This window comes from Gastrolobium bilobum, unplaced genomic scaffold (genome assembly GCF_033153095.1).
Source record: "Gastrolobium bilobum isolate Gb01-03AN ecotype WA unplaced genomic scaffold, APGP_CSIRO_Gbil_v1 utg12463, whole genome shotgun sequence".
In the NCBI taxonomy this organism is placed as follows: Eukaryota; Viridiplantae; Streptophyta; class Magnoliopsida; order Fabales; family Fabaceae; genus Gastrolobium; species Gastrolobium bilobum.
The window spans coordinates 400376-414985 of NW_026898920.1; the positions used below are offsets into that span (position 1 = coordinate 400376).

The 14610-nt window shown below is 32.1% G+C and overlaps 1 protein-coding gene across 1 annotated transcript; it reads right to left on the reverse strand.

Annotated features, from left to right (window-relative positions):
* Positions 1 to 4408: 4408 nt before the first annotated feature.
* On the reverse strand, positions 4409 to 10069 carry LOC133285580 (peptidyl-prolyl cis-trans isomerase CYP23). The gene is made up of 8 exons (XM_061482834.1): positions 9821 to 10069; positions 9321 to 9434; positions 9072 to 9220; positions 6868 to 6940; positions 6683 to 6772; positions 5568 to 5607; positions 4713 to 4795; positions 4409 to 4618 (listed from the first exon to the last, which is right to left on the reverse strand). The coding sequence occupies exons 1-8, from the start codon at positions 9929 to 9931 to the stop codon at positions 4598 to 4600; spliced, it is 681 nt and encodes a 226-aa protein (XP_061338818.1). The 5' UTR covers positions 9932 to 10069; the 3' UTR covers positions 4409 to 4597.
* Positions 10070 to 14610: the final 4541 nt, after the last annotated feature.

Here is a 14610-nt window from a genome sequence, read left to right on the forward strand (position 1 = left end):
ATGAAGAGAAAGAAATGGATAAAAGGGTTTATTTTATCTCACAAATCTTTGTCGTTGGATGAAATTAAAATCTAACGGTATTGAAAAGTGTAGGCAAAGATAGACAAAATAAGGATAGACAAAATAATTTATCCAAAAAAAAGAGTAAAGATTTTTCCAATATTATTAAGCTTGTATCGATGATATTGGATCAATAAATTACTCTTTCAACGAGTGGGTCTTCTTAAATTAGTTGAATTGAATTTATATAATTATATATAATAAATAAAATGAAGAAAGCATTGTGACAAGAAAACAAAATTTGTTTATTGGTAATCGTTGTATGTAACCATCACTGTGTCCTAGGTTTAATCTCAAGAGTGGAAGTTTTCAAACATTTTACACAAAATTCCAAAAATTAAGATTGACTAGGAAACCGATTTAGAGACATTTCACTGGTTTCAGATCGGTTCACATGCAGACATAATGCGTTAACTGAACCGAATGGATTAGGGATTTAACTTCCTATTCAGTCCGTCGAACCGGCCACCCGGTCAATTTTTTTTTTTTTTTTTTTTGATAACAACCCGGTCAATTTTTCGTGTAACACTGAATTGCTCATTTTCCTCCCCTTTAGAAAAATCTCATAACCCTAACATATACCTTAAAAGAAGAAATCATAAAATCTAACCAAACAAATCTTCAAGTTCCGTTTGGCAAATAAAATGCCAAATGAACTCATACTTTTCAGATAAAAACTAGAAAGAAAGCCATAATTCTAAAGTTTGACGGTTAATTTATTTAAATGAGGGAAATATAGCTTTGTTGTTACCGTAAAAATAAACTTTTGCAACAACACATAGAAAAGACAGAATATGTCGATAGATCCTGGCTTCTTTTTTTTTAATTAGTGGATTCTACCTTTTTTTTGTCTGTTGTAAAAAATTAGTTGCAGTAACCACTAAAAAAATAGCCCTTTAAATAAATAATATTCACTCCTGAGAAAATAGACAAATATATATATATATATATATATATATATATATATATATATATATTATAAATTCTATATTCCTTTCGATTTACGTTCAGGAAAACTAGCATAAAGCGGCAAAAGAAGAAGAAGAAGAAAAGGTAGAGGTGGAAAACTTATAACAATAATTTCAACTCAAAATCTTAAGATATTGGGTGAGACTTAATTAATTATTTTGTATCTTTTATATTTATCTAACACATTCTCGTACGCAAGAGTTTTTTAAGCTTGAAGCATGAATATGACATAAGCCAATTTTTCTTCTGTCTTGTACTGCACTGTCTGCACAAGCTCATCTTCTATCTATCTTGTGTTTTTTATAATTTCACTTAAAAGTGAGAGTCAGTTAAGATCGAACTCAAGACCTCATGTCATTTCAGCTCTGATACTATAATAAGAACTATTTTAACCCAAAACTGTTGGGCGAGACTTAACTAATTATTTTGTATCTTTTATTTCTATGTAACAAAAACTGTTTGGTTTCGTTAAGGGTGTGTTTGGTACAAGAGAAATTTTTTGATATCCGGGAATCACGATTAATGGGAATACAATAGAAATTGAGTTTACTTGGAATCTTACGAAAAATGTGTTTGGTTCGCCAAAATATTACCGGGAATATTGGATAAGGATTACTGATTCCATGTTTGGTTTAGAACGAAATATGACTTGGAATATAAGGTTATTTTACAAAAATAACCCCAAACTATTTTTACTTTTGTAATTGATAGATTAGGTCTAGGTTTTTATGTGTGTTGAGGTATTTTTGTCTCAAAAATTATTGTTGTGCTTTCCCTTTACTTGGTATTCTGAATTAACATATTATTTTTGGTAATCTGAATAGTGATTTTTCTTTATAAATCAAATTACCGGTAATCATTGCATATCCGGGAACTGATTTTTGTTCCTTCTACCAAACATGATAATTGAGTTTACCAAAGAAGATTTACCAGTAATCTTTTTGAAATACTTGTACCAAACACACCCTAAAGATAAACAGCACATGTTCTGTTTTTAAATATCTAAAAGAAGAACCACAGAAATGAAATTCACAAATCACAAGACACGTTATAGATACTGTTCAAATCTGGGTGGGTGAAAAAACTTAAGAAAAAAGGGACTAAAGAGGTTACCATCATATGCTTTTTGAGTCCTTTGCTCATGTTTTGCATGTCATTTTCCTTTACGAGTACTTTCATGTGTTAAGTGTGAAATTTCTTCGCCCATAACATTTTTGGCCACGTGCCAAACTAGATATTAGAGCATGCGAAGTCCTTTCTCAAGTATCCCTTTTAAACAATTAAACATACACGTAAAACGAAGGGAATCTGTAAATAGTTGAAACAACGTTTGGTACAGGAGAAATTTTTATTTGTCCAGGAATCTCAATTTTCAAAAATATGATTTTTACATTCAGTTTACGATAATATTCGAAAATTTAAAATTTAAAAAAATTCAGTTTCCCGGGAATCGGCCAAATGCCGCGTACCAAACGGCCCCATATATGTCATTCATTCATGCTCCCCAATACCTATGCTATGAGGCTTAACTGCGTTCGTTTGTGCCATAATATACGTGCCCGTTTTATTTTATTCACAAGGCCAGAACTCGTTGTCTTTTGGTTATGAAATATGATTAGTATGCTGAAGGCGATTACGAGTAGATTAATGATGAGGAATTCAAGTATTTATACGAGGTTATTGATTTAAATTTTAGTACCATCATTATTTATATATATATATATATATATACATACATACATACATATATATATATATATATATATATATATAAGTATGCTTTCATCTTAAAATTGCATGTTATGCAAAGTTCTGATTTTTTTTTATTTTTTTGGTAAAAAGTTATGAATTTTTAAATGTGTACGTACATAAGATAAAATGTTGTTGCTTTTATTCGCTCTTTTTTTTTTTTTTTTTGGTAAAATGCTTTCATTCGCTTTAACTATTCTGCACAAGTGTATATAAACAGTTTTTTTATTAAGTAACAAAAATGGAAGTTTAAGTTATAAAAAATCAATTCAACTCAAAAGTTTAAGTTGTTGGATATGACTTTTTTAGTTGTTTATACTATTCTTTAACATAAGTTGAGATAATTTACATGTTTACAGTAGCTTATTTTATATTTGAAATAAATTATAATTAAAACCTTTTTGAGGGAGTTTTAAAAACAAATTCCTATAACTTCAATAAATCCAAACATTCTATAAGAAGGTTATGAAAGCAAAAGTTATGCAAAAAAAACATTGCTTGACGTAAATATAAGATGTTCATATCTATTGAGTTTAATTTTGTTTCATAGTCAATGTAACAATTATTTTACATGATCATTCAATCATATATTAACTTATCATTGAAAAAGTTTGACGATGACCATTCCTACTTGAATTATTTCGTTTTGCTAAACTAGTACCCAAACGATACTGTTTAACATCCTTTATTAAATTATCCTAATAAAGGAAATTAAAGGTATTAAATGTTTCTTAAGTTTGTAAGATATGAAATACTTTTACATTTCACTTAATTGTTTCTATCTTGATTCCTTAAAAAATGCTTTTAAGACACTTGTTAGCAAATTTCTTTTTGTAATATATAAATGATATGATAACACATAATTAAATGATAATATAAAAATATATTTATCTAAACAATTTATCAAAATATAATCCATGTTTGGTATGTCTAATTTAAGTTTTATAGCGCAATGAGATATATTAAGTATCTTATATTTATCACCCAAAAACAAAAAAAAAAGAAGAAAGAAACTTAAAATTAGAAAATTTAAGTTATACTCTATTTGTCTCAAATATATAAGTTAACCATATAAAATTAAAGATTGAAAAAGTTATTAAATAACCTCAATTATAAGAAAATATATTTATATTTTAACCAAATTATCCTCTATTAAAATACTCAATTATATTACAATACATACTACTCTCTCATTTTATTTGGTGGAGACATAGTTAAAGAAAACATAATATACTATTGGTTTTATGAAGTAAATGATCAAATGAAACAAAAACCATACAAGTAACAAATGAATTATAAATGAATCTACTCCTCAAATATGTTAATAGGGCAATACAAATCCTAATAAATATAAATAAAACAAAATGATATGTACCAATAGAGGCTTTGGTATGTGGATCAAAATATGATCAATGAGAAATTTGTAGCTTTGCAAATGAACCAAGGGTTCATCTGGCTGAGACTATGTTTGAATTGATTTTAAAAAAACAATAATAATATAAAAGAATTAATTTGCATTTGTAAATAATATTTTAAAAGTTAATTTTAAGAAAAAAAATATTGTTTCAATAGAATAATAAAATCACTTTTAAAGATAAAATTATCAAAAAGAGAATAACGCTCGTGACAGAACTTAAATCTTATTTCTCATTCTTTCATTTCAACAGCTTAAAATTGGACTGTATTTGAATTTATATTTGTGCATGTTTAGAATAATTTCTCACACTTAACAAAAACCAATATCTCTGATTAGATATAATAAAAAAAGCGAATACAACAGTGTAACATTCATTCCAACTTCATATTCAACTTGCTCTCATCAGGGGAAGCATTTCATCCTCTGCCAAGTGACACATGAAAGTTATGTTAACCAGTTAAACAAGCATTATGATATGAACTTATTACATGTCTTGAATCTGATACCATTTATTTACCTGTCTTTCAACTTCAACAGCTGATGCAGATAGCCTGCGCTTCAAGATTGATCTGTCTTGTTCACAATTTTCTGTCTCTGTGTCTAACAGCAAATCCAAGGAGTAAGATTCAGAGAGGGAAAGAGAATCCAACACACAAGTGTTAAAAGTTTGGACAGAAAAGCCAAGAGACAAACAAACTAGATAGGACAAAGAGAGACTAGACATCATGAAACTTGGAATTGCACTTCCTCCCATCTAAAATCTACAAGTTGAGTCCTTACAGTAATCCTGAATAACATATCACAAAGATTCAATGAACTCAAGTGTCAATTATGTTGTACATGTGACTTTTATTGCATAAGAGCCAGATGCTACAAGCATCCAAGGCTTCTCAATGTGGTGACACTTTTAATTCATTTATTTTCCTTTTTTTAATTTTATTTTATTAAACAAAACAATCAGTCCCTGTAGTTTCACTCAATTTTATATTTTGGTCCCTATAATTCCTTATTTTTTTTGGATATGGGTCCCTTTAGTTTCAATTGGTTGGATTTTGGTCCCCCTACCATTAAGGTATCAGTCCCTATATGTTTCACCTATTTGGGTTTTAGTCCGTATAGTTAATGTTTATTGGGGTATTGGTCCCTAATTCTGATATGTTCAAATTATTAAGATATTGGTTGCTGAGCGACCAAAATCCAAATGAGTGAATATAGGGACCGATATCCAAAATCTAAAATATAGGAACAAAAATCCATGTAGGGTGAAACTAAAGGGACTAAATGTTTGTTTTAACCTAAAGACAACAAAGAAAACTAACTTAAAAAATTATTAAAAAAAAAAAAAAAAGACTTGAGGTTGAAAGATTCTTACCATAGTAATATGATGACAGGATAGTGATGCGTTCAGTTGGCTGAAAAAGGAGAAACAATAATATCTAAGTGCTGAAAAATGAAAACCAAAAATTCTTATCATAGTAATATGATGGCAGGAAGAAGTTATCATGTTCAGTAGTTTTAAACTGAGCACCAAAAACTTAAAAAGATAGCAACTACAGAGACCTAGGTGGGATGCCCCTTCCCGTCCTCTTCAAAATGTGAGTTCCAGAGTAGAACTTAAGTGTTCATAATTACACGAGATACTTGAAATTTTGAGGTAAAGTCAAGAATGGAAAGGATGTAGGAACCCCAGTCCTAAACAAATTACATGTTTGCATGACAGCATAAACCAAGGATAATTATGGCTTCTCTGAGGGGTGAGTCAGAAATTTAGAGGAAGGGGATGAAGGTGATAAATGAAAAAACAAAGTGCTCATAAAAGTTTAAAAACAATTCATTGTGGAAATTACTAGAAGTCAAGAAACCATTAAGTTACAAAACATTTTGATGCTCACTTCAATATTCACATAAACCGATACTATTTAAGCTACTCACTTCACGCTCAGAAACATAAAAACAATTTTGTCATTTCAACATGATTTTCTAAAATTTTCCATTGTACAAAACCACCCTCAAGCTCAGCAATCAAAGCTTGCAGGTGAATAATTTTAATCTAAATATTACTATAAAAAACCACTCCCCATTAAACCCGACTAGGGAGTGTGGGGTGGAGGAAATCCTTATACGCAGCCTTACCCTTGCATAATTGCAAAGAGGTTGTTTCCTAGATTTGAACCCATAACCTTTTAGTTATGAAAGAACAGTTTTACCACTGCTCCGGTTCGCCCCCTTTTAATCTAAATATTACTATATAGAAAAAAAATTCCCAGACACACACATACATATCTATGCATCAAGTTTATCTTCTCCCACAAGTCTCCCTAGCTTTGACCCTGACTTCTCCTCAAAGTAAAAGAATAAAACAATAGTCAAAAAGGAAAAATCTATAAACTTCAAAAGAATATACAATTATGCATATGATCCATGATTGAACATTAAATGAAGGGAAAAAGAACAGTGCACAAGATGGATAAGATTTTTAAGGTATACCATTACAAATATACCCTCTCTACGGGTGGGTAGTTGCTCTAGCTTTGTCAACGTTTCATCACCTTTAGTAACTCTTCCAAATATTGCATACTGAAAAGGGCTTACATCAGCATATCAATTGTAAAAATTGCAAGACATTTGAGTAAATATTCTGCAATGATATTTGGAAGTTCTAGTTACCCCACCTTGCCATCTAGATGAGGAGCATTTCCAAGTAGTATTGAAAATGAGGATGAACCGCTGTCTGGATCATCATACCTGTAAGAACAAACTTGCGTACATCAGGTTTTCCAACAGTCACTCAAGCCAAAAGTAAGAATGGTTTCAGAAATTTAGATCATGAGCAATATAATAATGAAAACTGAGTTACCTAGCTGATTATTGACTAAAAATATTTTAGTTTATAAATTCTACAACAAGGGCAAATCCCGATGCATAAGGCTCCCCGACTTACAAGAGTAAAGGTGAAAGTCAATTGTAGGCAGCCCTACCCTTACATTTCTACAAAGAAACTCTTTCCCAGACTCGAACCCATGGTCTTTGGTCACAAGTGCAACCTTACCGCTGCTCCAAGGCATAAATTCTACAACAAGACTCTAAATAAATATACTCTTCCCACTGCTGATAGCATCTTTAACAAACTTATATCAGTCGTAAAATTCCATACAAGTATTTTGAATTTTTTTTACTTAAATGCATCAAAAGTGCAAAGATTCCAGATACCTGTATTCTGTAGAGTCATCTTTCATTATCATCTTAGCCACTTTCAACCTAAGGAATTTTAGTCTTTTCCTTTGGAAACACTAAATAGTATCTGACTAATGAATGCCGGACAACCCCTTTAGAAACCTAAAGTCCCCACCATGGTAGTTAAAATCGGAATTTTACCTAAAATCAGAAAGAGGATAAAAAATCGTAAAAACATTTGGAATTTTGATGAAATCGTTTTGATTAAAAAAAATCGTAAGAGCGCGGATTTAAATCGGGATTTTAACAACCATGGTCCCCACTCCTCTAGAGTCAAGCGAATCATTTAGATAATAAGAATAATACTAATGGTTTAGTAGACCTAACAAGGCTTTGTCTCTAGATAAGTGTGTGATGTGCTGCTTTAGTTCAGAAAAAGTTACACTGTTATTCCTAAATTGTCTAGCAGTCAAATATTTAGTCCTACAAGTTTAAGCATGCCCTCAAAACTTGGAGCTTTTACTCTTAATTAGGTTAAAAGGCTTTGGGAAAAGCAAGGAGGGCAAAAAGTTCTGGAAGTGGACTGTTCCCAGGTGTCTATGCCTAGAATCAAATGCTGAGACTTTAAACAGAAAATGCATATCACTGAATCTTATTTGTGAGCTGTGACAAGATTGTTTGTGGATTCATTGCATGGCTTCTTTCATGGATACTTTATGGTCAATATGCAAAGGTACTGGAGAACTCTCTTATGTAAGTTATTTTGATGTCTTAGCTTGTATTTATGGTGCCTATGCTTATAGCTTTCTCCAGGGAAGATATCTTAATATCCCTTCCTCTGTCCTCATTCTTTCTCTTTATAATATTTAAACGGAAAATGATTATCACTGAATCTTAATTGTGACAAGATTGTTTTCAGAGCCTGTTTGTGAATTCATCACATGGCTTCTTTCAGGGATTGTTTTTGGTCGACATGCAGAGGTAGTGGATAACTCTCTTATGTAAGTTTTTTTCATGTCTTAGCTGGTATTTACTGTGCCTATGCTTGTAGCTTTCTCCGGGGAAGATATCTTAATCTCCCTTACTTTGTACTCATTCTCTCTCCTAATAGAAGCTATCTTAATATACCTTCCTTTGTGCTCATTCTCTTTCCTAATAATAGTTTTACCCCAAAAAAAATGCCAGAAAAAAATTCACAGCATCTTAACTTTTCATCAGCCCCATGTGAGCTCATTTTCCATTCATTTCGGTTTCCATCTTGGTTACAGTGACCAAGATTCTGTGAGCACCTTTATTTTCTGAACATGAGTACTATGACACTCAGTCAGCATGAAATCAATAAGATAATCATTAAACCTCAGCCAGTGCACTTCCAAGGGGATAGTGTAACACAAAGCAAGAACACTATATTCAAAATTAAGCAACTAGTTGCTGTAAAACTACATTGATCATGAACCTAGGAGAAGTTGTAATCACCAGTAACTGTAAGCTCAGTTCAAATCTGTTCATTTTAATGTTAAGCATAGAAACAAACACTTGAACTCAATCTAAATCTAGCGCAGACTGGAACTAGTAAGTTTTAAAACCATATATAAATGATACTTAATGATAGAAACAAGAGCAACAAGAAAGACTTGAAATCAAGAACTTCAGAAGAAATAAGCAGGCTACAGCCAACAGTTACCATCTAGAGAGACCTAACCTTCCCATAGAAAGAATACCCCGAACATGTTTGACTTCACTAAATTCACCAACAACAGTCTTTTCAGCTTCTCTTTTCTGTTCTTCATTCATGGGAGCAGATCTTCCATTTATAACATCTGCTACTTGGGCTACAAATCCCTTATCCACCTGGCATTGAACTCAAAACCATTCACTTACAAAGCAATACTATACCCACCAACTTTATAAATACCCAATGCTGACTTGCTTTGTTTGCAGAGAACAATACCCGAAAGAAATGATTAGTGTTATAGCCTCCAAGTCGCACAAGCTTAAAAATGTGGTCAACAGTTTTGGGTGCAACACTTGGAAAGAAACCAAATTCAATATCCCCATAATTTGTCTGCATTCAAAAACACAAGAACCTAAGTGATACACCATGGGCAACAAACAACAACAACATCAACATATTGGCATAAATTTGAGAAACAAATTGTCCCAAGCAAACTTCCCAAGCAAGATGGGATTTTTAACTGAGAGGGCTACTTAATGCAAATTTTCACCGATACCCAGAACATAACTAACTGAGATCTTCCCAATTAACAACATGGGTATCCACATTTTGAGCTTTTCAATCACTCAAGGACTTGATAGAGCACAGATAGTGAGATATTTTCAGCACTCAGCATGGATGATACTCAGCTCAAGTTTTGAACTTTTACTGCAAATTCGAGCAATTATTATAAATGAAAGTGAAAAAAAAAATTAATACAATTTAATATAGAAAACCTGAAAGACAACGCGGGTCGATCCAAGTTCGGGTTCCAGACCAGAAATTACAGATATTAACACCAACAAAAGGCAACCCTTGATCAAAACACTGAAACCTCGGCTCCACATTTCGACCAACGTTAGATTTAGCACCTTCACCTCCGAAAATTAGAGTCAACCATCAGAAATTCAGAAAACCAAAGAGGAAAATTTTCTCCGGTACTTGTTTGGTACCAGTAAATAATTGAAAGAAAGGAAAATACATCCTACTTGTTATAATAAAGAAAAAGTACATCCTACTCTTTTTTTTTCAGATGTGTTTTGTACTTGAAAATATTTGAAAACGCTAATTTGTTTGCATTATGCACTAATTTTAGTGAAATAAAAAATAAAATTAGGAGAATATAATATTTTTGTAACTATTAATAAAGGGTTTTCATTTTTTTCATTTTGTGGAAGATGAGATATTTCATGTTGTAAATTAAACTTGTGATAGGATCCACACCTATTAAAAAAAAAATGTGATACTAAAATCGAAAGGTAAAAAGTACAAGAGTATTTTTTCCTATAAAATAAGATAATCATTTCCCAACTCCCATTAATAAAATATAAAATAAAAGTTTTATCTTCTTTTGGCTTTATTTTAATTTCGGTCCCCTTTTTTTTTGAAACAATTTCGGTCCTTTATTATTGCTAATACACCTTTTTTATTCAAATTCAACTCTTAATTTTTTCCATCAGTTTTCTTCTACCTAAATACTTTCCAAATCCTCATTTTCAACTCAAATAATTGAGATTTAAGACAGATTTAGAATAATAAATTATTTGAACATTTCAAAATCTAAAAAGTAAAATAAGGGTTTTTAAAAGAGAGAAAATTTTAGATTTTCTGATTTTGTGTAAAATATGATGTTTTGATGGTGGGTTTTGAGCAAAAGAGAATTTAAAATCATTTAATCAACTAAGTAGTTTGACGTTAATATGGGCTGTTAAGTCCAAATGATTCTTTTGATTTTCAGCCCAAATAAGTTCATCTTGCTTTTAGGCCCCAGTGAGTAGGCCCAATCATGAACTTGAAATCACGAGGAAATGGGCTTTGAGTGAAATCGTGGTTTCCTAGTAATTCATCTGAAGAACCAACCTTGTCTTCACTAACCACTGATTATGATAACCGAGACTTTGAAGCCAGAAAAGCAAATTATTGGTTCAAGACCTTTATCTTATAGGCTTAGCCTAAATTTTATGTCCTTGACATAGAAATGATAGTAATAGGAGCGTTTTGTTCCTGTTTTTTTGCTATAAAGCACATTGTAACACACAATTGTAGGAGAGAAGAACACTTGGCACAATTACTCAAAACCCCGTTAACATCAAATTATCAATCATTATTTATTACCAACTGTTCACTAAGCACAGGAGAAGACTACACCACAGTCCCCTCGAACTTCTAGAAACTATAGTTTTTTTTTTGTTTTTTTTTTTTGGTACATAAAAACTATAGTTTTAGAAAGATGTTTGCATTCATCATGTAACATGACAAAAAAAAAAAAAATTACACACATAAAATTTTGTAGGATTTGCATTTTGTAAAGCAAAAAAAAAATTAAAACACGGAACACAATCACTTTTCTTATAACATAACTCTTATAAAACTCTTTTAGAAATTGGAAAAACTTTTGGAGAATAGCTCTCTTTTTTATATACTCATCGATTTTTATATAATTTAATTTGTTTATTGTTTTTATAAGTGAGTAAACTCTATTTATGATTGTGTCTATGATAAAAGAGAACTATTCTTCTACAATATAAGACTAAATTCAAGTGGCCAAATTGAAACCCAAACCAAATTCTTTGCAAGTAGATGCAGAATTTCTTCTATTAAAAAAAAAAAGGAGGGGGCATATGTACCAAATTTTTTGCGATCACATTTTGGCCGGGAATTTCACTGAATGAAAACTTTATTCTTTAATAAGTGTTTGGTACTTAGCACATTTCTCAATCAAATGTAATTGCAAAGTAAGTTGTCCATAAAAAAACAATTCTATTCTTCTAAAAACAGAATCTGAATCTGATTCCAACTGGTGTTATTATTCTGGCCCAAAGACCCATCCCCATTCCTGGTATCAATCCTTGTTTGACATATGCTACATGGAATCAACATATACATTATAAATATAAATAAATATTGATATATGATATATAATTATGGTTTATTGTACTAAAAGTATTGTGTGGATAACTTTTTGTATTTTGTCTACAAATTAATTCCAAAATGATAGGAAAAAAAATTCTTTTTATTTTAGAAAGGATGGCGGATAATTTTCTCTACCCTATATTTTCCTTGCAAATATGGATGATGACGATGGATGCATGCTTACTTTATGTGAGTTCTCATAGTGTCTCTAGTTGATATATGATGTAACATGCTGTAGACTTTGACTTATGATGCCAAAGCTAAATGACCAGAGAGAATTTAAAGCTCAATCAAAATCCAATTCGAGTTTTGAGGGTACCACTCAGAAATTCGAAGCAAAAGTTAACAATGACATTATAAGGGTCAGGAATGAGGATGCATAAGTATTGTCATTTTAAAAAATATTTTGATTTTAAAATCAAATCTAAACATTAAACAAGTAATAATAATAGCTAATTGTGGTGATTGCCGACCATGCTCTAGAAGTAAAGAAGATTTAAAAGAAAATTAAAGATTATCCAAAAGTCGAAAGAGTGAAAGACTTTTCAGCTGTCCACCATTGTTATCCACATAATCACACTCATTTCACACGCATTACTGAACATTCACAACTAAACACCCACAATCCGAAAACGACCTCAAAAATAACACGAATAATAATAATGAAAAGCACTTTAAGAAGAGCTTATCATCCACGCAGTTCTCCTTTTTTAAGGGACACAAAACAGATATCGTTATTCAACATAATTAATCACGTTTTGAATTTAATTGTCCAAAAGGACTACTAACCACCAATCTTGTTTCATTTTTATTTTTATTTTTTGTTTACCCGAAACCAAATCTTTACATTGTCATGTTCTTTGCGACGTTAATGTTGAGGATACTTCCGATTTTGCACGATGACTCATGTTCTTGATACACGGGAGCATATTTTTAGCGTCACCAGAATAGGTATTTTTTAGTAAAAATAGAAGAAGAAAAAATAGGATTCATGTTTTATTTTATTGGATAAACCATAGGTATTATCTATAGGAGTTAATTCTGTTCGGGTCAAGAACACACACATCACGATAGAGTTAACTCTCTCAAAGGGGAAAATAAGTAAATTTAGGTGTATTATTTTTTTTCTAATTTTAGCAATAATATACTGTGTCTTCAGTACTATATTGAAATATTTTTGACGCACAAATAAAGCCACTGGAGTCATGCTAACAGATGCCTAGAACTACTGTGGCTCTTAGTCTTGGGTTACTTTGTAATTTTTTTATTTAATAATTTAAATTTGAGCTCATAAATAACTATTGTAACCACTAAGGGTGTGCATGACAACCTTCTCGAAATTTATTCTTTTTAATTTTTGTTCCCAAGAATAGAAATGGATAAGAAACTCGTTTAGTAAAATCGGCTTATTTTTTGTTCCCGGAAAGAACCGGTTTAATTTTTGTGCTGGGGAACAGAAACAAGAATCAAAAAAATTCTGTTTTTTGTTCTCGGGCACAAAATGAGAAACACTTATCTCTCTCAATCATTTTCCACCTCTACCATCATCACCACCACCACCATCATCCCAACACAATTGCTGCCACCATTGTCGCTGCCGTCAACGTACCACTAGATAGGGGTGTTCGCGGTCTGGATTGGATCGGTTTTGGAAGCAAAACTCATCCGATCAAATCCCTTTGGTTTAATCATGTAATCATCCATTCGGTTTAGATTTTTTTTCAAATCCGATCCGATCCAATCCAATTTTTTTCGGTTTGGATTGGATCGGTTTTCGGTTTTTTGAATATCCTAAAATTAGTTTCATGATTATTGTGCAAATAACATCTTTTGTATATATTGGCTTTGTAAATATATTTTTTTGAAATACAAAAATATCAGTAAACAATACTATAGTCTATAGTTGATGAGACGTGACTAAGTTTTTTCTTGGGTTTAGTTGATGAGTTAATGGGTCTTGAGTTTAGAAATTTTTGGAATATGATTGGAGAAAGGACAAGTAGGTAGAGGATAATTAATATATTGGATCGGTTTGGATTGGATCGGTTTTCATCAACTCATCTGAAAACCGATCCAATCCAATTAAAATTTGTGATTTTTTTCGGTTTTCGATTTATTCGGTTATTGGTTTTTCGGTTCGGTTTTCGCGGTTTGGATCGGTTGATGAACACCCCTACCACTAGTGCTGTCGTCACCACCCCTCACCACCATGATGTCACCGCCACCATTACCACCACCTCCACTCATCACTATCACCATGCCAACGTCACCACCACCACAACTACCACCGCTGCCACTATCACCGTAACCACCGCCATCAACCACCACCGCAATCACTGTCATCACCGCCATCATTGCCATCACACGCCATTGCCACCACCCTCATCGCCACCACTACCACCACCACTACTTTCACCAACATTGTCACCAACCACCACTACCATTGTCGCAGCCACTATCGTCACCACCACCGTCGTCGTCGTCGCCGCCGCCACCAACCACAACCATCATCATCACAGCCATTACCGTCACCACCATTACACCACCCCCGCCACTACCACCACGACGCCATCGTCACCACTACCACCACCGCCACTATCACCACATCCATTGT